This window comes from Crocodylus siamensis, chromosome 6 (assembly GCF_052110815.1).
Source record: "Crocodylus siamensis isolate JL-2025a chromosome 6, ASM5211081v1, whole genome shotgun sequence".
NCBI lineage: Eukaryota > Metazoa > Chordata > Crocodylia > Crocodylidae > Crocodylus > Crocodylus siamensis.
This window is the reverse complement of record NC_143400.1, coordinates 26371425-26394906: the sequence shown is the minus strand read 5'-3', so window position 1 is coordinate 26394906 and position 23482 is coordinate 26371425. Positions and strand designations below refer to the sequence as shown.

Here is a 23482-nt window from a genome sequence, read left to right as displayed (position 1 = left end):
TTTTTTTTTTTAATTTTAGGGAAAACCAGGATCATAAACTGGCTCCCTGGAGCCAGGGGGATGAGGGGGAGAAAAACAAGCATACGTGGATATTGTATGAAGCCACACAAGCAGGAAGTATACAGGCATTTGTTGTGCCATCAGAAACTCCTGGGGAGGCGAGAGCTTCCTGGTTGGAAGGCCCTTCTCACGGATGTGCCATGTTTCTTTATGAGGGACCCCATGATTGCCCATACCCCTGCATTTTCTCCTGATGGGTGGGCATTTATTCCACGAGATATGTAAGGTCTCACTTTACTCTCTAAGGAGTGAAAATAGGAAAAAGTCACCTGGCCCAGTTCCACGCCAGATCTAACTTGCCTGAGTTTTGCACGGCAGAACACATACCTGCATGGTTTTCCTTGAATGAGAAGGCACCCTATAATCCTTCAACTTCCCAGCATGCATTACTCCTTGCCTGCCTCTCCCAATGACTTCAGGGGTCTGGTTAGTGACTCGCACCCAGTTCCACTGCTTACGCCCAGCATGGACCTAACCACGACCCCTCATGGCTGAGCAAGCCAAGCCTCTTACATGGCATGTTCAATCCTAGCGTGGTAGAGAAGTGGGGCTGCAAGGGACCTTCAGAGGTCCCATCTAGTCCAACCCCCTGCCTGAGGCAGGATCAGCCCTATCCAAACCATCCTATACAATCCATCAGTTAAACTCTACATAAAACTATCATCAGCCCTGACACAACATGGACCTAACACCTGAACCTGCCGCAGGTAACGCAGGGGGACCATGGCAGCCAATGTCCTGCTGCTGTCAAAGGTTGCTAACATAGACTTCAGACTCCAGATGGAGGCCGTGCCCCCAGCTACGGAGGAAGGCAACGCCCTCCAGTCCATACCAGATGACCGGGGGGGCGGGGAATTCCTTCCTGACCCCAAATCTGGTGTCGGTCTGATCCTGAGCAGAGGGGCAAGATCCTCTAGTCAGGACCCTCTAGCTTTGATCCCAGCAGGAGCATTGGCACAGCAGAGTCACCATCCCCGACTTGGCTGAAGCCAACACCCAAAGCCTCTGAAGAAGATTCAAAAACCTCTCGACATGCAGCTAAAAGTGGGGTGGGAGAAGTGGGATTTCCTCCCAGCCCTATATACCAACCAGCATGCCCAGCAGGTTGCCGAGGGTCTACCTCTGACATGGGGGAAGATCCCAACCCAACCTGGCCAGACCCGCCAGCGGACCAAGTGTGCCAGAGAGTCCCACCCCAGGACTTCTAGCAAAGACTGCATAATCCCCTCAACCCCGTGACTGTGCTTTGCAGTGTCAGGGGGCAGGAGCTGGGCTGCCGAGGGAGACGCTATGTGTACTTTCACTTAAGTGGTGGATGTTTTGGAGCTTCCACTCATGCTTTCCTCTCATTTTCTCCAGCTGCTCTCAGACTCTTTTGAGAAGCTGCCGTCTGCAGTCTGCTTGCTTGCTCATGGACAGTAATAAAAGCCTTTCCTTGTTTTAAAGGGCTCTTTAGAAAGGCGAGAATGGACATGCAGGGTTTGGTTTGATTTGGATGGTTTGGATTCCACCCTTAAGAGGTTTTTAAAGCCTTGGCTGGGATGATCCAGCTGGGGCTGGGCCTGCTTTTGAGCAGGGGCATTGGACTAGATGTGGCTTCCTGAGGTCCCTTCCAATCCTCATCTTCTGTAATTTTATCACAGGACTGATCCTGACTCAGGCAGGGCCTTGGATTAAATGATGTCCAGAGGTCTCTTTCAGCCTTTCTCAATGATTTCTATGATTCCCTGACAACTCTCAACCACAGGAATAACATTTCAGAAGCAGCGCCCCCAGACCAAGCCATAGGGATTGGGGAGTGAGAGGAGAGGTATTGGACTTCCTTTGGTACTGGAAGGGAGAGACGGGCTCTGAGGTAGGGGGACAATTTGGATCCTGGTATTGAATGAGTGAAATAATAGAGTCATAGAGAAGCTGTGCTGGAAGGGACCTCCAGAGGTCATGTAGTTCAACCCCCCTGCCTGATGGTAGTTACAGTAGGGGAATGCCCCTGACTTTTTGTTTGCGGCTTCCTCTAAAAACTTTCTGAACTTAGGGTGGGAATCCCAGGGTCGGGAAGAAGGTGAAGTCTTTGTTTTCTATTGCCCTTGGTCATCCCAACACATCCTGCTGCCTTGCAGGTAAGCAAGGATTCTGGCGGTGGGGTGGGATTGGGGAGTAGGGGTTTGTTTTTGGCAAGCCAACAACAAGAGATGCTGCCCTCAGAGGTGCATGAACACAGGGCAACAACGTATTAGAGCCCCACAGGAAGAAAGTGTGATGTGAGCCATTATCTGGGGCCGGTGTCTATAAACTACCTCGGATAATTTCAGGGGAGCACCAGGGACTGCATGCACAGCAATGATCACCACAGCCACTACACTTTGTCCCCCAAGGCATGGCTTCATTTGCACCCACCAATGTACCCTATAATGAACTTGGGTTTTGAGGGGACATGCAGGGCAGAGGAATGGTGGGATGAATCCATGAGTCAGCCCCTACAGTCACAGAAAAAAATGGCAGGGGATGTCATGGGAAACATAGTGAGGGACCCATTTTGTTGTCACCACGTGGCATCTCAGCACAGCAGGTCCTGAGCTACCGCTCTTCTACAGCCCAGTAAAGCCTGACATGGTGCCCTTGGGATGGGGAGCATGAGCTGCAGTGTTATGACCAAGCAGTGCCTGCCTAGAAGTGCTATGGCCACCTCCTCTGGGCAACCTTGTGGGTATTGTTTTATTGCTATGGCACTGGCATGGGCCTGCAGTCAAGGGTGGAGACTTACCAGTGTCTGTGGTGGTCTGGGAATTGGGCGCAGTCTTCTTGCTACTGAGACTAGGAGGCACGGGTGCAGGGAACTGGCTTATCTGCATGGGCTGTGAAGTGTCCCTTGAGGAAGAAGAAGAATGGAGCATCTTTGGCACACAGATGGGAAAGGGTGTCTCCAGGTCAGCAGTTTCACCATGATCATTCGGGGTTGAGGGCAGTGGGGAGAAAGAGACAATTTCTGAGGTCAGCTGTGACTTTGATGGTGCAGTAACATCAATCATGTCCTGCGCCTCAATTATGGTGTCGCTGGAGATCCCAGCTCCATCCTGTTCCTCTGCATCTCGGACTTGGTTCACCAAGAGTTCCTGGGGCATCGATTCCTCTTCCAGCTTTAACCACGTCTTGGCTGCAGCAGAGTCTTTCCGGCCTTCCTCTTCCCCAGGGGCAGCTTGCTGTTCAGCACCCAAACTCACATCTCTGGAGGCAAAGGTGTTTCTGTAACACACACCATCCTCCTTGAGGATGTGGGCCAACTCCCTGTAAAAAGGCATAGTGCATTCGGTGTCCCCGCCACTCTGGTTCTTGTCCCAGACCTTCTTATAGCAGCACTGCATCCATTTTATTTTGGAGTGGCACAGCTGCCAGTCCCGGTTATGGCCTCGCGTGCTCATCTCTGCAGCTATCCGCTGGAAGACCTCCTTGTTGTGGTGGCTCTTGCGGAGGGCTTGCTGGTTCTCCTCCTTGCCCCAGATGGCCAAGAGGTCCTTTGTCTCCGCCTCTGTCCAGTTGGCAGACCGGCTGTAGGTGGTGGAGGGTGAAGGAGCTAGTTCCAACATCGTGCCTGTGTCATAAAATACGAAGTGCTTGATTGGGTTAGACCAATGGTCCCTCTCCCCCAATATCCTTTTTCCCTCAGTGGCAGCAGGTGATGCTTTGGAGGGACAGCAAATGAACAAGGAACATCGAGTGTGATCCATCCCCTCTCATACCCTCCCCAGCATCCACCATCATCAGTGAGAGCTGGCAGAGGATCCATCCCTGACTACTGTGTTGAAAAGCCAATACTGGATCAATCACTCAAGAATTTGTCTTGGTCCCTTTTCACCCTGGCTATTCTCTCTACCTCTATTGTCTCCTGTAATAACCATGTCCATTAAGTCAAAACCATGGCACATGAATGATTACTTTCTCTTTTTCAATTTAAACTTTTCACCTGGGAATATAGTGGGAACGTCCACACATTCTTTAATGCATCTTAGATACTGAACATTTAGTTTAGTACTTGCTTAATAAAGAACTAACTAAATGCGCAGTAAGTAGTTACTGTACAGTAGCACCAGCGCATGGTTATTTAGTGACGCTCGCTGTGCATTCGCCTAATAACATGGCACAGTCAGCTATTAGCATGGTATTTAACCACCATGCTACTGTGCCATGATATGAGGCTAATGCGCAGTAAGTGTTTCATGTAGACGTGCCCACTGGGTGCCAACGGTCCTAGTTGTAATACTCTGGGACTTGAATCCACTTGGTCAATGGTTTGTTCCCACTGTGTGTGAGAGACAAAGGGCAAATCACTGCCTCTCTTCATGCAGTCTTCCGGGACAGGGTGGAGAAGGTGAGGGGGCTTGGCTTGCCTGGCCCTCAAGCTTTGAGAGGGCCACAGTAGCTCTGTGCTCTGATGGAGCAGTGGAGTTGCAGGTGAGTCACAAATAAGCTTCCTAGAACTGTGGGAGGGGGGTGATAAGGCATGCTGGGATGTTGGAGGACTGCACAGAAGCAGCAACATGACAACCATTCATTGTGACAGGAGATACTCTCGCAGAGGTGAGATGTTCCTGATTTGAAGCGATAGAGCTTTTTCCACCGTGCTTCCTCCATGAGAAATCCCATGAAGGCCTGTCACCTCACATATTCTCCTGGTACAGTGGGATTTCTTCTAGAAATGTAATGCCTGCCCAAACCCTTAAAGGAGAAGGGAAGGCTCTCTTTGGTCTGGTTAACCCTTCTGCCTCTCGCTGGGGTAGACAGGTTTGCATATAGAGGTTTGCAAGGTTCTTTGGGTGAATCTGATATCTTTTATTAGACCAACTTAAATATTTAAGTTGGTCTAATAAAAAAAATACCAGATTCACCCAAAGAATCTTGTCTGCCTTTGTCCTTAGACCAACACGGCTACAACCTACACCCCCATATAGAGGTTTTACACTCCTGGCATGAGAATCTCTGATCTCTCCCTAGAAATGGAGATCATGCGTGCAGTTTCTCACAGATGAAAAATGGCAGATTGGTGAGAAAGATCATCCATTTTCAAACCAGAAGATCTCATTTGCGTGAGTTTGTCATGGCAGAACAAACTCCCGTGCAGCTCTCCTTGCATAAAACGCCACCATACAGTCCCCAAGTGCCCCCTACCTTGACTCCAACTTATGCCAGACTTTATGCTCTAGCCAAACCCAGAGGTCATCACATCTCCTCATGGCCAGGCCAGCCAAGCCCTTTACATACCCCGTACACAGGGTACCAGGGTCAGGTCCAGCAGCAGAGCCCACTGGAAGGAGCTGCCACGGCCAGGACTGGCAGGAAGCAAGTCTGGTTGCCGTGCTGATCCAGCCCTACTGCACACCTAGGGGATGGCAGCACTGGCCATATGCGCCACAACCTGAGCTGCCCCCTGTGCCTAGACTGGGCAGGACCTTTGGACTGGCCACAGGCCAGACAAAATCTCTTGGCAGGCCAGGTCCAGCCCGTGAGCCGTATTTTGCCCACCCCTGTTTTAAATTGTCTTGGAAAGTTCCAGGGGAGCACCAGTGAATGCACAACACTGATCACCATGGCTGATGTCCTTCAATTCCCCAAAGGCACGGCTAATTTGCACCCCCCACCCAAACATCATAGTTTGGAACAGTCTTGCGGAATAAGACATGGAGTGAGGTGGGAAGGAGGTGCGGTATTATCACAAAGCAATGCCTGCCTAGTTGTGGAATAGGCCCCTCTATCCCCACAGCAGTGGCATTAGGCCTGCAGTGGAATATGGATACTTACCAGTGTCCACTGTGGTCTGAGAATCGGGCACAATCCTTTCACTGCTGGGGCTGGGAGAACCAGGTGTGTGGAGCCAGCCTGGTGGCACAGCCTGCGAGGCACCTGTCAAGGAAGGAGTGCAGAGCACACCAGGCACAGACATGGGAAAAGAGGTCTTGGGGTCACCAGATTTGCTATCATCTTCCAGGTTTGAGGGCAGTGGTGGGGCAGGAACCATTCCTGGGGCTGTCCAGGACCTTGACAAAGTGGAGCTGTCATCCACATCCTGTGCCTCAACCACCATGTCAGTGGAGTTGTTCCCACCATCCTGTTTGATGTCGATGACCTGGCTGATGAGCAGCTCCCGGGAGACCGAATCTTCCTCCAGCTTCAGTCGCGTCCCAGCTGCAGCGGGATGCCTTGGGGCTTCCTGCTGTTTGGGAGCAGCTGGCTGTTCTCTGCCCATCCTTGGGCAACTGGGGTCAAAGGTGTTGCAAGACTGATCACCCTTGAGGATGCGGGCCAGCTCCCTGTAAAAGGGCATGCTGTGCCCAGTGCCCCCACAACTCCAGTTCTTGTCCTGGACCTTCTTGTAGCAGGACTTCATCCACTTGGTTTTGGAGCGACACTGTTCCCAGTCTCGGTTGTGGCCCCGGGCTGTCATCTCTGCAGCAATCCTCTGGAAGACCTTCTTGTTGCGGTGGCTCTTGCGGAGGGCCTGCTGGTTCTCCTCCCTGCCCCAGATGGCCAAGAGGTCTCTCCTCTCTGCCTGTGTCCAGTTATAAGACCGAATGTAGGTGGAGGAGGGGGATGGAGCTGGTTCGGAAACCATACCTGAGTCGTAAGAACATAAAAGCATCAGACGGGGTCATACCAATGGTCCCTCTCTCCCAGTATCCTTTCTCTGTAGTGGCAGCAGTGGATGCTTTAGAGACGGAGCATATGAACAGGGTATATCTAGAGCAATCTATCCTCTGTCGTACGTTTCCCGGCATGCACTATCATTGGGTCAGAAATGCTAGAGGATACCTCCCTGGCTGGCCATTCTGTTTAATAATGGTTAATGAAACTATCACCCATTAAATTGCCTAATACCTTTTTCAACCTGGCTATTCTATTGGCTTCTACCACCTGTGGCAATGAGTTCCACAAGTTAACAACATGTTGCATAAACAAAAAGTACTTTTTCATTTAAATTTGTTTCTTGGTCATTTCAGTGGGTTCCCCTTACTTCTAATAGTCTGGGACTTGGTGAATAACTGTGCCCTATTCACTTGGTCAGTGATTTGGTTTCAGCACAGGGTGGGGAAGATCAGGGGGTTTGGCTTGGCTTGGCTTGCCTGGCCAGCAGGCTGTGAAGAGGCACAGTTAGCTCTGTGTTGCAAAGGAAGGTCTCACTTGCTCAAAAGTTTTTCTAGAGCAAAACAAATGCCTGATTATTTCTGGGTGCATATACACATGTGCGTTTACTGTGTAGTAACCAAAATTAATGTGCAGTACAGGCACACACGTGCAAGCCCATGCTGCACAATAAATATAGCGACTTACATTGACTTGCGCGTAAATTTGATACATGCGTTATGCAGGTATCAAATTTCTGCCCTATTAGTTACTGTGTAGTAATGTGTAGGTGCCCTGCTGCGCAGTACACACACAGCATTAGTGTGCTTTACTACCTCTACATATAGGCATCAGCCTATTCCCGCTTAGTGCACAGTGAATTTAAGCCAGAGTAAATGCATGTGTAGATACCCTCCCTATGGGCAAGCAGCTGCCATGCTGGCCTCCAGCTTCCCAGAATGCACTGCTTCTTGCCCACCCACTAAGGCTCCACAGAGTCAGTTAAGTGATTTAGACCGGGCTCTGCTGCTCCAGCCAAGCACAGAGCTAAGCTGTGTCACCAGCCCCAAAGCTTTCTTCTCATCCTTCCCACTCTCCTACTAAGCTGCCACCTGCTGACTGCTGAAGGTTTTAAATACCTGAAAGGCTGCCATAAAAAAGAGGGGAAGCACTTTTTCTCTCTTGCTGCAGAGAGGAGGATGCAGCAAAGCAAGTTTACATTGGATATATGCAAACACTTCTTGACTCTCAGAGCAGAGAGGCAGTGGAATAGGCACCCAAAGAAGTTGCAGACTCTCCATCACCAGAGGTGTTCAAGAAAGGCTGGACAGCCACTGGTTGGGGACGATCTAGGTTGATGACTTTCAACCTGTGGACCACAGACCCTTGGGGGTCCACAGACCATGTTTAAGGGGTTCCCCAAATATGACTATGATCAATCAGAAGTATGTGAATACCCACTTACAGTTCAAAGGGGTCCATACCTCCACTGGAAATTTCCAAGGGGGTCTGCACCTCCATTCAAAATCTTTAAGGGGTTGTTGGCAAATGAAGAAAAGGTTGAAAACCACTGATCTAGGCATAGTTATATCTATGTTGTACTATGGGGATTTCCCAGGCTTTGGGGCTTTGCTGGTTGCCCCCTTCTGCCCTCTCTGCTCCATGTGCCAGGGTGTTTTTTAGCCTCCCTCAGAGGCATTGGGTGCTGGTTGCAGCCCAGCCTGGGGACAGCGGGTGGACTGTGCTGGGAATTAAAGCCAGAGGGTCCTGGCTAGAGGGTCTTGTCCCTCTGCTCAGCCTCATCCCAATGCCATATTTGGGGTCAAGAAAGAATTTTCCCCCATGCTCAGATTGATATTCCCTTCCTCTGTAGCAAGGCCGCAGCTTCTACTTGGGATCTCAAGTGCATATTAACAATTTTTTACAGCAGCAGGATGCTGGCTGCTGTGGTTCCCCTGGGGCAGTTTCAGGTGTGATGTCTTGTGTTGTGTCAGGGTTCACTGTGTAGTTTTGCTAAGAGGCTGGACAATGGACATCATTGTCCAATTGTTCATTGTCCTATAGGATAGTTTGGATAGGGCTGATCCTGTCTCAGACACGGGGCTGGACAAAATGTGACCTCTGGAGGTCCCTTCCAAGCCCACTTTTCTGTGATTCTACAATCTTGCCTACACACACTGGACACGTCTACATGAGCCACTTTAAGGCACATTAGCATAAATTTAAGGAGCATTAAGGTGCACACCTACATGTGCATGCTCTTAATGCACTTTAAAATTAACATTTTTGAGCTAATCATGCCTAAATTTGATACCTGAAAATGCAGGTATCAACTTTAGGCACAAATAATTAAAGTGTATTAACACACATGTAGATGCATTAGAGTCCGTCAACTGTGTGTGTGGACTGATTTGGGATTAACTTTAGTCCCAAGTCAGTCTACACACACAGCATTAATGCACTTTAACACCTGCATGTGTAGATGCCTGCCTAAACCCATTTAATGCACATTAAGCTAATGCACATTAAATTTAGGCACGCTTAAATACACATGTAGACATGCTCAGTATGGAAGGTTTTTCTTGTGGCTTCTTACAAGTGAAAAGATGCAGAAAGAGGGAAGGATTTTCTATGGTTGAGTGATGGGCTCTGGAGTGGTGGGGGGGGCGGAGACTGGCACAGCTGCACCTTCTTCATACACTGGACCACATCATGGGAGCATCCAGGAATTTTTAAAATCCTTTGAAGGAGGTGAAAATCTCCCTCCCCTGTCCACCACTGTGGCTTTCCCCACTGTCCCAGGGATAGGAGAAGCACCAGAGTTGTTCCTGTCTGCCCCAAGCCGATTGCATGTGGGTGGGCTCAGAAAGAGGCACCAGGGATGGCCTGGTTTCCCTCTGGGAAGAGAGGGAGCTGCTCTCCTGCCCTGCTGTTGTGCTGTTCCTGCCTCCAGATGGGCCTAGCTACCATATAGTCCGGAGAAGAGAAAACTGGGGGGGGAGAGGGAGGATTTAATAGCAGCCCTCAACTCCCTGAAGTGGGGTTTGAAAGAGGATGGAGCTGGACTATTCTCAGGGATGACAGCTGACAGAACAAGAAGCAATGGGTTCAAGTCACAGCAAGGGAAGTTTAGGTCAGATATTAGGAAAACCTTCTCAAGAAGAGGGTAGCAAAGTACTGGAACAGGTTACCTAGACAGGTGGTGGCATCTCTATTCTTGGAGGCTTTAAGTTTTTAAGACCCAGCTAGACAAAGCCTTGCCTGTGATGACCTAGTTGGGGCTGGTCCTGTTGGAGTAGGGGGTTAGACTAGATTTGACCTCCTGAGGTCCCTTCAACTCTCATTTTCTATGATTCCTCTTGAAACTCTCTCACCCAGGGCAGCATTCAGACCTCCTCTCCATCAGGAGAGGAGTCAGCCATACCTTGGGCCGACTCTAAATTAGGTGAAACCCAATTGGGTACGCTGGGATAGTGGTTTTGCAGGATGCACAGTGTGCTGGGGCAGTGGTTTTGGTGAGGATAAGGTAGACACAGCAGCATAGACACCTACGAGTCCATCTGTCCAGGTGTGGGAGAAATAGCAAGAGATTCAGTGAGAAGCATGGTGGGAAACCTGACCCTCTGGCAAGGCAGACTGTGAGCTGCCTGTTAGCAAACCCACCCCATGCTTCTGCTTCCAAGTCAAAACTTTTCCGGGAAACCTGTGAGGAGGAGACCCCCCATGTGCAGAGCATGCCTGAGAGTGCCCCTCCACCCCCATGGCACTAGCCTTAGCCCACACCAGGGTGCATGACCTTACCGGTATCAGTAACAACTTGGGGACTGGGTGCACCCCCTTCACCACAGGTGCCAGGAAGTGTGGGTGCATGGAGCTGGCTTGGTGATGTGGGCTGCAAGGTGTCTGTCAAAGAAAAGGCCCAGAGCACCCTTGGAACAGAAGAAGGAAGGGATGTGTCTGGATTGCCAGGTTTGCCACTGTCCTCTGGTATACGGACCACTTCCAGGGCTATCTGTGGTATTGACTCTGGGGCATCGTCATCCACACCCTGAGGCTTGGCAAAGGTGTCAGGGGAGCTACCCACTGCGTTCTGCTCCTCTTCGTCGGGGTCCGGCTTCATGAACGGTCCCTTGGACATTGATTCTTCCTCTGGCTCCAGCCACACCCCAGCTGCTGCAGGGTCTCTGAGGTCTTTCTGCTTCTGCTTTTGCAGGAGACCATGCTTCTCTATGCCTGTCCTCGCCCAACTGGCATCAAAAGTGTTTGTGGACTGCACACCACCATCATCCTTGAGGATGTGGGCCAGCTCCCTGTAAAAGGACATGGTATACCTGGTGCCCCCGCAGCTCCGGTTCTTGTCCCGGACCTTCTTGTAGCAGGACTTCATCCACTTTGTTTTGGAGCGGCACTGCACCCAGTCCCGGTTGTGGCCACAGGCAGTCATCTCTGCAGCGATCCACTGGAAGACCTCCTTGTTTTGGTGGGTCTTGCGGAGGGCCTGTTGGTTCTGTTCCTTGCCCCAGATGGCCAGGAGGTCCTTCATCTCCTCATGTGTCCAGTTAGCAGACCGGCTGGAGGTGGCAGAGAGGGAAGGAGCTGGTTCCAACATTGTGCCTGTGTCATAATAACATAGACAGATCAGACCAATGGCCCATATTGCCCAGTATCCTCTGTCTGACAGGCCACTGCTACACATTACATATATTATATTACTAATTGGTCAATCTTGTAATAAATTTCAGCTGGCCACACATGCAAAGTAATTATCATTTCATTAACTCATTAATCACACCATAAATTTAGACCAGCCAAACACTCAAAGTAATTATCACACCATAAATATGATTATCCGCCTATAAAAAGAGCCAAGTACCTACAAAATTAGTGGTTGAAAATGTGTAACATCTCTATAGCTGGTTTCTATCTAGCTTCAGTTTGAATGTGTGGCAGGGTCCTCAGCATTAGTAGTGGATGTTTTCAGGAGACAGCAGGCAAACTGGGTATAACTGAAGTGATCTATCCCCTCCCTGACATCCACCATCATGGGCTGAGAAATGCCTGAAGATACATCTCCAACAGCTCTATACAACATTTATTCATTGATCCATCACCAATGAAACCGTGTGGTCCCTCTCCCAACCTGGCTATTCTCCTGTGAGTCCAACGAGTTGACAAGATGCTGCATGAGTAATTACGTCTTTTTTTTTTCAATTTTAAGCCGTCTCCTGGCAATATCAGTGGCTGCTCCCTAGTCCTAGTAGTCTAGGGCTTGGTAAATAACAATTCCCTAGCCACTTGATGGGTAGTTTGGTTCCTGCCATGGGTGAGACACAAGGCAAACTGCTGCCTTACAAATCTGTCCCTCTGTGCAGTCTTTCAGCACAGGGTGGGGAAGCTGAGGGGGCTTGGCTTGCTTGGCTATCAGGCTGCAAGGAGGGCCTGGTTAGCTGCATGCTTAGATAGCGTATTGGACATGGGCCTGGGTAAAAAAACAACTCAAAGTGGATGAGTTGTGGCGATGATGGGGAGAAAGGATGCTGGAGAACTGGCATTTGTTCTTCCCTAAGCAACACTCACAGAGGTGGGAGCTGGCTGCTTGGAAGTGGCAAAACTTTCCCACAATGCACCAGGTTACCTCCATGAGCAATCAGATGAATGCCTATACATTTATGTTTTCTCTTGCTAAGAGCAGCAGTCCTTCTGATGGAAACATTATGCCTGTCCATAACCCTGAGGAAGAAGGAAAGGCTCTCCTTGATCTGGAGAAAGCTTGGGGAAGGGGAATTTGGATGGGGTAAAAGACAGGGCACACAAGCAACTGAGGTTGGAAACGGGGTCAGCCATCTCCTGCATTCTTCCTACCTCGCTGTGCATTCAGGGAGGCACCTTGCAGTAGTGTACCTGGGGCAGGGCATGGAGGGGGACCCTCCAGATAGCATCGGCACTGAGCACGTCCCAGTCAGACATGGAAAGAATTTCACTTTCTTGCGAGTCACTGCCACACTGGCTTTGCCCCTAGCAGTCAGGCACGCTACTCACTTTTAGCTGACCTGCTTGGCACAGCTTCACAGACCGCCCCCTGCTTCCCAGCACTGGACTCTAACTGGGATCAGTCCCTCAGGGGAGCATGAAGGTTCAGTCCCCGAGCCAATATGGGCCCTAGAGACTGTAGATCAGGGAAGAAGATATGTAAAAGCAAAGGCACCTTGGTGCATTATCCTTGGGCACCAACCCATTAGCCTCCCACCTTTAGGAGCTGTGAAGTGCACCTTGGAAAATTGCAGGAGAGCACCAAGAAGTAAAAGCATAGCAATTATCACTGTGGCCACTGCACATTGTCCCCAACAGCATGGCTTAATCATGTCCCTCAATAGCTATCTGTATTTTGCAATTCCAGGGGTGGTTGGGGAGTGGTGAATGAATTGCTTCATGGACACACGAGTTAGGTCTTACATGCAGGGACAAAATAGCAGGGAACGTGGAAGGAGATGAGTTAGGGGATCCAAACAGTGCTTGTCTAGAAATGGTATGGCTCCCATCCCTCCGGCATATGGGATGGTTGGGACAGCTGGGGATGGTCCTGCTCTGAGTAAGGGGTCAGACTAGATGGCCTCTGGAGATCCCTTCCAGCCCTACCTCTCTGACTATGATGTGCCTGTGCGTGCTCCTCTATCCCCATGGCACTGGCATGTGCCTGCAGTAGAGTGTGAAGACTTACCAACATCTGCCATGGCCTGGGAGTTGGGTACAGTCCTCTTGCCACTGGGACTGGGAGGTTTGGGTGTGGAGAGCTGGGTCAGTGGCATGGGCTGCGAGGCACCCATCGAGATAGGAACATGGGGCATCCTTGGCACACGTGTGGGAAAGGGGGTTACTGGTTCGGCAGTGTCACTGCAGTCTTCTGGGATCAAAGGTGGCATGGGAACAGAGCCCATTTCCAGAGCCGTCTGACACCTTGATGGCGTGTCACTGTTGTTCACATCCTGTGGCTCAGTTATGGTGTCCCCTGTGTCCTGTTCCTCTGTGTCTGGGACCTGGCTTACAAGCAGCTCTTGGGACATCGATTCATCTTCTGGCACCCACCATGCCCCATCTGTACCAAGGTCTCCCAGGCCCTCCTTATCCACAGAGGAACTCTTCTGTTCTCTGCCCCTCTTTAATGAATGAGGGCCAAAGGTGTTGCTGGTACGCACACCACAGTCATCCTTGAGGATGTGGGCCAGCTCCCTGAAAAAGGACATGGTGTACTTGGTGCCCCCGCAGCTCCGGTTCTTGTCCCGGACCTTCTTATAGCAGGACTTCATCCACTTTGTTTTGGTGCGGCACTGCTCCCAGTCCCGGTGGTGGCCCCGTGCAGTCATTTCCACGGCGATCTGCTGGAAGACCTCCTTGTTGCGGTGGCTCTTGCGGAGGGCCTGCTGGTTCTCCTCCCGGCCCCAAATAGTGAGAAGGTCCTTCATCTCCTCATGTGTCCAGTTAGCAGCCCGGCTGTAGGTGGTGAAGAAGGAAGCATCTGGTTCTGACATTGCACCTGCGTCATAAGAACATAAGAAGCGCCAGATTGGGTCAGACCAGCGGTCCATCTTTCCCATCACTCCACCACTGGAGGTTTCCCAGAAGAGATGGTATAAGTCTTGGCCAGGGATGATCTAGGAGTAGACAATGCCAGGAGGTGTCTGGAAAGAATAGCTGGAAGCCCAGGAGCTCTCCAACAGATCCCTGGGAGATCATGAGAAAAGCTCTGCAACCCAGAGCAGGTGGATATTGGAGAGGAGAGCGAAGGAAAGCTCCATAACCAGCTTAGTTATGCAATGAGATTAAAGCAGGTGGGATCATTTCACGGAGGGGAGAGGGTACAGAAAAAGGAGAGCTGGCTGTCCCGTGAGAGGGTGTAATGCATGGAGCAATGCTTGCTGTCCCCAGGAAATGGAAAAATGGAAGGCATTTCTTTCCCGCCCTCCCCCCCCCGCTTCTGAGTTTTGCTGGTCGCCCTGTGGGACCAGGAAGAAATTTTTTCCCCCCTCATTGCGTCTTAAGATATAGACAGGTGTGAGATTCCTAGCATGAACTATCCTTGCTTTCTTGCTGGAAGCTGGAGACAGGCCTTCAGAAAAAAAAAATGGAGGGAAAATGATGGCGTAGTGAGGTCTGTCACCTCCCCCAGACTCCCATTAGTGGACCCACTGTAGGCAGCAGTGGAGGAAGGAGCTGGTGCAGCCATGGGTCACAAGTGGTCAGCCAGGCCATGTCTGGCTGTGTTGGGTCAGGTTCTTGCTCCAGGTGATGGGCAGGTCTCCCTTGGTAGCCCTTTACCACTACATGGGGCACAAAGGGGGCTTGGCTCACTTGGTCATGAGGCTGTGAGCACTCATGGTTAGCTTGAGGCTCAGCTGGAGCAACAAGAGTCCAGAATCAGTCCCTAATTGGCTCCCTGGAGCCATGGCGAGGGGGGCAAGGAGTTTCACAAAGGATCTGAAAGTCTTAAAGGACTAGGAGCAGACTGATCTTTGGCAAATGAAGAACCCAAAGCACAGGGATTAGGCTTGTCATTGTGTACCATGCGACACACTTTAGGCTTTATAAATCCACATTTCTCCCCAGTTTACAGACAGATCCCCAACCTCAAATGACGTCTCTCAAATAACAAACTAATGAACTCCCATCCTCAGCAAGGCACTGGGCCTTGCAATAGTACCCAAATGCCTGCTGTGTCCCCACATCAATACAGACTACCTTATTATCACTGGACCTACTAACAAGGAATCCAGTATCTGAGGTTCATTCACCAGCAGCTCTACCAGCGTCATGTTTGCCATTGCCTGCATACTGTGTCCTTCTGATGTCTATCTTGGATAGACAGGATAATGTCTTATGTGCGAGACCGAATGACATCAGGTGCAAAAAGAAACAAAAGCCTGTGGCAAAATACTCCAGCCTCCCTGGACACCCCACAGGGAATATGGATTCATACCTCATTACCTGGATTAGTTTTTCTGATCCCGTTTTTTCCACCCTATGTATGCCTCTCACAGCATTCCTCTTCCCCCTTGTTATCCTGCTTTCCTACCTACTGGGCACATCTACATGTTCATCAATATGCCTTAGATACTGCACATTTAATTTAGTACTTTCTTAATGAAGTACTAATCGAATGTACAGTAACTAGAGTTACTGGGCAGTACCGCCGTCACATGGTTTTTTAGTGATGCTTACTGCACGTTAGCCTAATAACACTGTGCAGTAGGCTATTAGCATGGTTTTTTATAGCTACGCTACTGCGCGGTGTTAATGTGCAGTAAGCGTCTCATGTAGACACGCCCCACTGTACTCCAATCATTCACTTCACTTCATGCTCTGCTTTACACTGTCCTTTCACAGCATTTGATGAAGTCAATTTGGTGAACCTTTATATAGGATATACAGGATAAAGTGAAACTTTATATAGGTTATTTAGCTAGTCTAGAAAGGAACAGATCTACCCCACCCTTCCATGTTTCTATCACCTACCAACGTATCTGGTGTTAAGCCAGGGGTAGGTAAAATGCAGCCCAGGGGCTGAAAATATGGTCCATCGTGATTCTGTCTCACCTGTGGCTGCATCTCTGAAGGAGAACTGTACTTGGCTGGTGACTGCCCTGGCTTTTGGTGCCTCTTGCCCTCCTCCAAGCATAACCCACTGCAGTAGCAGCAGCTACTCCCCTCCCTGGCCCAGCTTGCCCTGCCCTGCTCCGCAGCCCCCAATGTATACTCCAAGGCAGAGGGCACTGAGCTCTGGGCCAGGCTTCACAGACTAGACAGCTCGGCCCCAGCGAGCTGAAGCTCAGGTACGGTTCTCCCCACTGACAGAGGACAGAGTGCAGGGGGAAGAGTACCAGGATTGATGAGGACCTTTATTCCCCACTTCTCCCTGCACCCTCTCCCCTGCCCCAAGTCCCTGGCACGCAGCTGGGGGATGGGATGGACTTGGCCCACAACAGCTCACCAAAGGTCCCTACGTGGCCCTCCAACTCAAATAATTGCCCACCCCCATTTTAAGCAATTAGGGACTCAAAATAACAAGCAATGCTTATAGAAAGGGAATAGAGCTCTTCTCTATGATCCCATAATGGTAAAAGAACTATGAATAGACTTCAGAAATATATGGGGGAAAATAATAGATGCTACGGTCTCTCTAACTTTATCCGTGGAAGGTTTGGGTGCAATGTCTTGTGCTGAGTCAGGATCAACAGGAATTATACAAAAAGCTTAGGCTATGGATCTGGATTTGGATAGGGCTGATCCTGCCCCAGGCAGGGGGTTTGGACTAGATGCGACCTCTGGAGGTCCCTTCCAGCCCCACTTCTCTGTGAGTCTATTGACTGAACACTTCCCTGGATCACAGAGGCAGTTAGTGGTGTTAGTCTAAAGTCACAGTAGTATAAGAGTGATGTCATAACCATGACAGTCCAGAAATGACGCGAGGCAAGGATTTCTTAGTGCGATCACTTAATTAGATGTGCTTTTCCAATGCAAGACATTCTTCCTCCTGAAGAAGAAATGTCTTACATTGGAGGACTTAACTTTATCCCAACTACATAGACGGTCTGATAAAAGGGATCACCCTAAGAAATCTTTGCCAGCCTAAAGTCAAGCAATAGGAAGGGTAGCTCTGGGGTGAAAAATATGTCCTGTGGCCCTATTGTCCAGACCACAGTGCTGACCAAATCTGGCCCAGGTCCATCATGTGTTCTTCATGTGGCCTGTCCACTACTGGCTGCATGTAGCACCCATGTGGGACGGGCCCTATACTACTCCAGCAGCCACGTGTGGCCTGATAAATTTGGACTAACTATATCAGAGCTGCAAAAGCTTTCATTGCTTATTTCATCAGATGCTACAGAAAAGCTGTTGCTTTTTTTTTCTCTCTCATTAGCTGCCTTTTGTTTCAGTTCCTTTAAGCCTGAAGTTAATCACATTCATACTAAGTATGAGCCACCAGCAGCAGAGGATACAAGCAGCCCAGGTCCCTCTGTATTCCTACACTAATTGCTCTCCAGAGCATTTGCCAGCCCCAGTAACTGCCACAAGGGATAAATCCCATCATGCTTTGCCACACGAGGTTAGAGTGGCACAGCTACCCTCATCTTGGGCATCAACTTTACAAGGCTGAGTGAGGGCAGCCAAGAGAGCCCTGGCCCCATTACCCCCAAAACTGTAAGTTTAGGTCTAACTTCTAGACCCCAGCCTAAGCCTTACCCTTGACAATGATTAAGACTTCCCTGAAAACTTCCCTACACGGCGAGATGTGGAAGGGGAAGGCTCCAGAGAGAAGGGAGATGTGAAATGCGAGGTAAGGAGAAGGGAACTATTGAATGTATGATTGAACTGTGGGAAAACAGACTTGCAGGAACATCTCAGATCAACATGAGCCATGCAAGGTCAGTCCCTTGTGGCAGCAGCTCAGGGAAGAGCTGGAGGTTTGCAGTTCTTCCTGTCACTCTCAGATCAGATTGTTTCTGAGCGTGGGGGTGTGGGGTAGTTATACCACTCACCTGGGAATGAGCCTTCAGACAGTGCACTTTCTCCAGAGTCCTCATTGTCATGGACACACAGCTCCACTTCCCCTCGTTGGATGCGGCAGATTAATTCTGGCGTGGGACTTCGATGTCCTATTCAGCAAAGTGCATTAACGATAGTTATGGATCTTTATTCTCTGCCCGGTGCCCAACTGAGGTTTATGAAATCGTCTCAATAGACTGAAATTTCCTAATGGGCCTTTGAAGGAAAATGGAAAGCTGTCTGTTTAGGATGAAAGATGATGGCCCTTTTCACCCAAGTCTATGGAAAGATGATCATATAAAAGGTAAAGCATCAACCACTAATAAGTACATAAAGGTTATAAAAAACTCACAGTAGCACTATGGAACATGGGCAAAGGTTCAGAAAGCTGTCATGTCCCAAAAAAGACTGTGTGTATTCAAATCCCACATGGAAAAGAGACGGAATAAACAGTTTATGGATGGATATATTCTGTCATCAGGATAACATTAATTACAGATTGTCAGTCAACATATAATGACTCTCGGAGGGAAACAGATAGGTGACAGTGGGCATGTCTACATGAGCCATGCAACACTTGCTGGGCATTGGAGTAATATCCCTGTGCAGTAGCATGTCATGGCAAAAAACATGTACTAGCCTACTGCAGGGGTGGTCAACCAGGGGTACGCATACCCTTGGGGGTACTTTGAAAGGTCCCAGGGGGTACGTGGGGGTGGGCAGGGACAGAGTGCTGCCACCCCATGCCACTGCCTTACAGAGGGACACGGCAAGAGCAAGGCCACACAACAGATGCTGCGCTGCCACTGCTTTCCCCACCCCACAACATCTGGCCGCCCGCCACTCTCCCCTCCTCAGGGGTACACTTATTAAAAAGGGAGTCACCAGGGATGCACTTATTAAAAAAGGTTGAAAACCCCTGGTCTGCTGCACAGTGTTATTAGGCTAAAGCACAGTAAGCATCACTAAATAACCATGTGCTGGTGCTACTGTGCAGTAACCCTAAGCACTGCGCATTTAGTTAGTGCTTTATTAAGGAAGTATGAAACTAAACGCACAATATCTAAGGCACATTCATGAATGTGTAGACATGACCAGTGACACTTTAGAGTACATAGGAAAATTGTTCATATTGTCATGGCAAACACTCCAGAAGTAGGCTATGGTCAATAAGAAAAGGGGACTATCAGAATAATAGATACAACTCCAACAGTTGTCCCACTCAAACGATCAGGATAAGAGTGGATATGAACACATAGGTGGGTAACTTCTGCAGCGTGAAACACCTGCAGAGTGAGAGAGAGGCTATGGGGGTTAGTCTATATGGACAAAAGAGAAAAGAAAAGCGAGGGAATATGTTCTTGGAGCGTGTAAAAATCCACGTGACATCAGTCATGTTCCAAATAAGATACGAGCATCTCAAAAGTGGTGGCTGGTTAATAAAGTAAGATTTCATCATAACATATTTACTTGAATCTAAGATGAGATTCCCTCCTGTGTTCAATATGGGGGGAGAGGAAGGCTTCTCATCTTGGATCCAAGTATGCGGCTGGTGGGGTTGTGGCTGCTGTGACTCTGGCTCCAGTCCTCACACAGGCACCACAAACTCTGTCTGTCCCCTCCACTGCCTTTGCCCTCCTTATCGTGGGGAGCCAGGCACCAGGTGGGATCAGGTAAATGGAAAAAATGGGAACAGAACAGGCCAATGTGCCTGACCTAAGTATTAGGAGAGGATGGTGAACAATGGTTACTGCCCATGACTTAGAAAAGAGTAAAGATGATTCCAGATGACTGGTGACCTAGTATAATATTGCATGGACCCGCAGGGAGAACATTAGGAAGGCCAAGCATGACTGGAGATGCATCTCGCAAGGGTCATTAAAAACAATAAAAAGGGATTCTATACATCCATCAAAAGGAAGAGGAAGACCAGAGAAACAACAGGTCCCTTAGAGCAGTGGTCTCCAAAGTTGGGTGCATGCATCCCGGGGGTGCACAAGACAATCTATTGGGGTGCGGGAAGAAAATATTAGAACTTCTATTTATATTTATATAAATATACATATATTGGGGGTGCATACTCAAAATTTTTTTTTACTGACAGGGGTGCACGAATATAAATATACATATATTGGGGGTGCATGCTCAAAAATTTTTTACTGATGGGGTGCACGATCAAAAAAGTTTGGAGACCACTGCCTTAGAGAATTTAGCAGGCAATCTAGTTATGGATGATGCAGAGAAGGCTGAAATATTTAATGCCCATTTTACTTCGGTTTTCACAAATAGGGGCAGCTACCAGATGATAAGCACCAGGTTTTCATAAATAGGGGCAGCTACCAGATGATGGCAGCAAAGATAGGGAAGGAGACGGACAGCCCAGAGTAGTGGAAGATCAGGTTAGAGATCACTTAGAGAAGCTAGATGCTTTCATGTTGGTAGAGACAGACTGGATGCACCTTAGAATACTGAAGGAATTGGCTGAGGTAATCTCAGAGCCATGGGCGATCCTCTTTGTGAACTCATGAAGATCGGGTGAGGTCCTGGATGACCGGAAAAGGGCAAATATAGTGCCCATCTTTAAGACGGGGAAGAGGGAGGATCCAGGGAACTGCAGTCAGCCTGACCTCAATACCTGGAAAGATCACAGACCTAGTCTTCAAAACACCTTGGGAAGAAGGTGATCAGGAACAATCACCACAGATTCACTAAGAGCAAGTTATGCCTGACTTGCTTCCTGATTTCCTTCTATGATACGGTGACAGGCTTTGTGGATGAGGGAAGAGCAATGGTTGGGATATACCTTGATTTTAGCAATGCTTTGGAGACTGTTTCCCACAACATTCTCATCAGCAAGCTAAGAAAATACAGACTAGACAGAAGAACTGCAAGGTGGATGTATAACTCATTGGATCACTGTATTTAATGAGTAGTCATCAATGGCTTAAAGTCTAGCTGGGAGGAGGTACCAAGTTGGATTCCCCAGCAGTCATGTTGGGTTCCCCAGGGGTCTTGCCCAGGATCTGGTATTATTTAATTTGTTCATTAGTGAATTGGACAGTGGGATCTAAGTGCATGATTACTCCGTTTGTGGATGACACCAAGTTGGGTGGAACTGTGGACACTCCAGAGGGCCAGGCTAGGATTCAGAATGACCTGAACTGATGGGAGAAATAGTTGGCAATCAGTGAGACAAGATTCGACAAGGACAAGTGCAAAGTCCCGCACTTAGGGCAGAATAACCACATGCACAAATACAGACTGAGGAACGACTGCCAAGGCTACAGTACTGCAGAGAAGAACCTGGGGGTTACAGCAAACCATAAGCTGAATATGCACCAACGGTGTGTTCCTGTTGACAAAAAAGCCAACAGCATCCTGGGCTGTATTCACCAGAGTGTCACTTGCAAATCAAGGGAAGTGACTGGGTACACATGACTTATAAGGACAGGTTGAGGGAACTGGGCTTATTTAGTCTAAAGAAGAGGAGACTGAGAGGGGATTTAATAGCAGCCTTCAACTCCCTGAAGGAGAGTTTGAAAGAGGATGGAGCTGGACCATTCTCAGTGGTGACAGAAGACAGAACAAGGTGCAACAATCTCAAGTTGCAGCAAGGGAAGCATAGGTCAGATATTAGGAAGAATATTCTCACTAGGAAGATAGTAAAACACTGGAACAGGTCACCCAGAGAGGTGGTGGACTCTTCATCCTTGGAGGTTTTTAAGATCCAGCTAGACAAAGCCTTGGCTGGGACTGTCTAATTGGGGATGGTCCTGCCTGGAGAAGGCGGTTGGACTAGATTTGACCTCCTGAGGTTCTTTTCCACCCCAATTTTCTATGATTCTTCCACTCTATTCAATATTGTGAGGACCTCACCTGGAGTATTGTGTCCAGTTCTGTGTCCCAGGCTTTGAGAAAGGTATGAACAGATTGAAAAGTGTCCTATAGAAAGGGACCAACATGATAAGAGCGTTGGGAAGCTAACTTATGCTGTAAAGATGAAAGAATTAGTATTATTTAGTCTGGAGAAAAGAAGACTGAGGAGGGATCTTATAACAGGCTTCAAATAACTGAAGAAGAAAGCCATGGAATAGAAGAGTAAGCAGGATACCAAGGGTCTCAAAGTCAATACGGCAAAAGCAGAATCCATAGTTTGTGCAGCTGGAGATATAACTACAGAACAAGAGCCAAAATGTCAGTGATTCTTTATAAGAAATATTTGGGTTTCCATCTTGCATAAAGAGATATGATTAGGGGATGAGTGGAAGAACTGGAACAGCTATGTGAAGGAGTAGGAGAGTCTGATAAGAGCTCCACTGACTTAGGCTGAGGAGTAATCAAAAGAGAAGGGAAAGGATCAGAGGCCTCTGAAGCACACATGCTGGGTTTGGTAAGTCTTTGGACAAGATACAATAGGCAACATGAAGTAAGAACAAATTTCACAAGTCACAGTTCCCAGTGACCAATTCTGAATGGCACGTTTGGCATCGTGTGGGCATTTGAGATACCAAAGGTGGTCGGTCATCTTGGGAAGAAAATGCTGGATGTGGAAGATCCAGGACTTAGACCAAGCTAGCAAGCCAAGGAAGTCAGGTGGAGAAGGTTAGAGGAAGGCTAGGAAAATATTAATGGTAACAAAGACCAAGATCAATGACAGAGCAGTACACAGAAAGTGGATTTAAACCACCTGCCAACTCTGCAGAAGGATAAGCTGGGAGGAGACATTTCAGAGTTCACACAGCTGTGGGGGGGAGAAGCAAGGAACGGAGCTTTACCTAATGAAACTAGGGCTTGGTAATTCCTCAGCATCTGGTCCCGGTAAAGCGCCTTGTCTCCATCTTCCAGCAGCTCCCACTCCTTCCGCGTGAAGTACAGCGCCACGTCCTCAAACACCACCTGGAGCTGCCATCACAAGGGTTCACTCAGCCCAGCTGCTACAGCCTCATCCAGCCACAACCTTGAGGCTTACACTACCCTACAACATTTTGCTAGCACAAGTACTCTAGGTTGGGTGCAAAACTCCCTGCCCCTTTGCTGTCACCACTATATGAGTACACCTTTTGGCAGGGATGCAACCCTACCAACAGAGGAGTGTATTTGTTGCCTTAGCCATGTCCTCCTGGGGAAAAAGCCCATGAAGCTACTCTTTCTGTTGGCTTATGCTATGTCACCCATAGGGCAGCTAAACTAGCCTAGCAATGCCAGTGGAAACTCAGTTGTGCAATCAGTCCCGAACTTCGGGAAGCAGTTTCCATACCAGCAAGTCACAAGG

General features: G+C 49.0%; 1 protein-coding gene across 6 annotated transcripts in view; it reads right to left on the bottom strand.

Moving 5' to 3' along the window:
- Nucleotides 1–23482, bottom strand: part of LOC149861893 (uncharacterized) — a 48454-nt gene that overhangs the window by 13968 nt on the left and 11004 nt on the right. For 4 of the 6 annotated variants that reach the window (XM_090054569.1, XM_090054571.1, XM_090054573.1 and 1 more), the window contains exons 4-9: nucleotides 22986–23112; nucleotides 18204–18320; nucleotides 13391–14203; nucleotides 10474–11286; nucleotides 5854–6666; nucleotides 2825–3649 (exon numbers count right to left, since the gene is read on the bottom strand). In XM_090054569.1, the coding sequence (XP_089910695.1) occupies nucleotides 2825–3649; nucleotides 5854–6666; nucleotides 10474–11286; nucleotides 13391–14203; nucleotides 18204–18320; nucleotides 22986–23112 (3508 nt within the window). Of the gene's footprint in view, nucleotides 1–2824; nucleotides 3650–5853; nucleotides 6667–10473; nucleotides 11287–12711; nucleotides 12840–13390; nucleotides 14204–18203; nucleotides 18321–22985; nucleotides 23113–23482 lie in introns of those variants that run through there. The other 2 variants (XM_090054574.1, XM_090054575.1) reach the window with 2 other exon arrangements.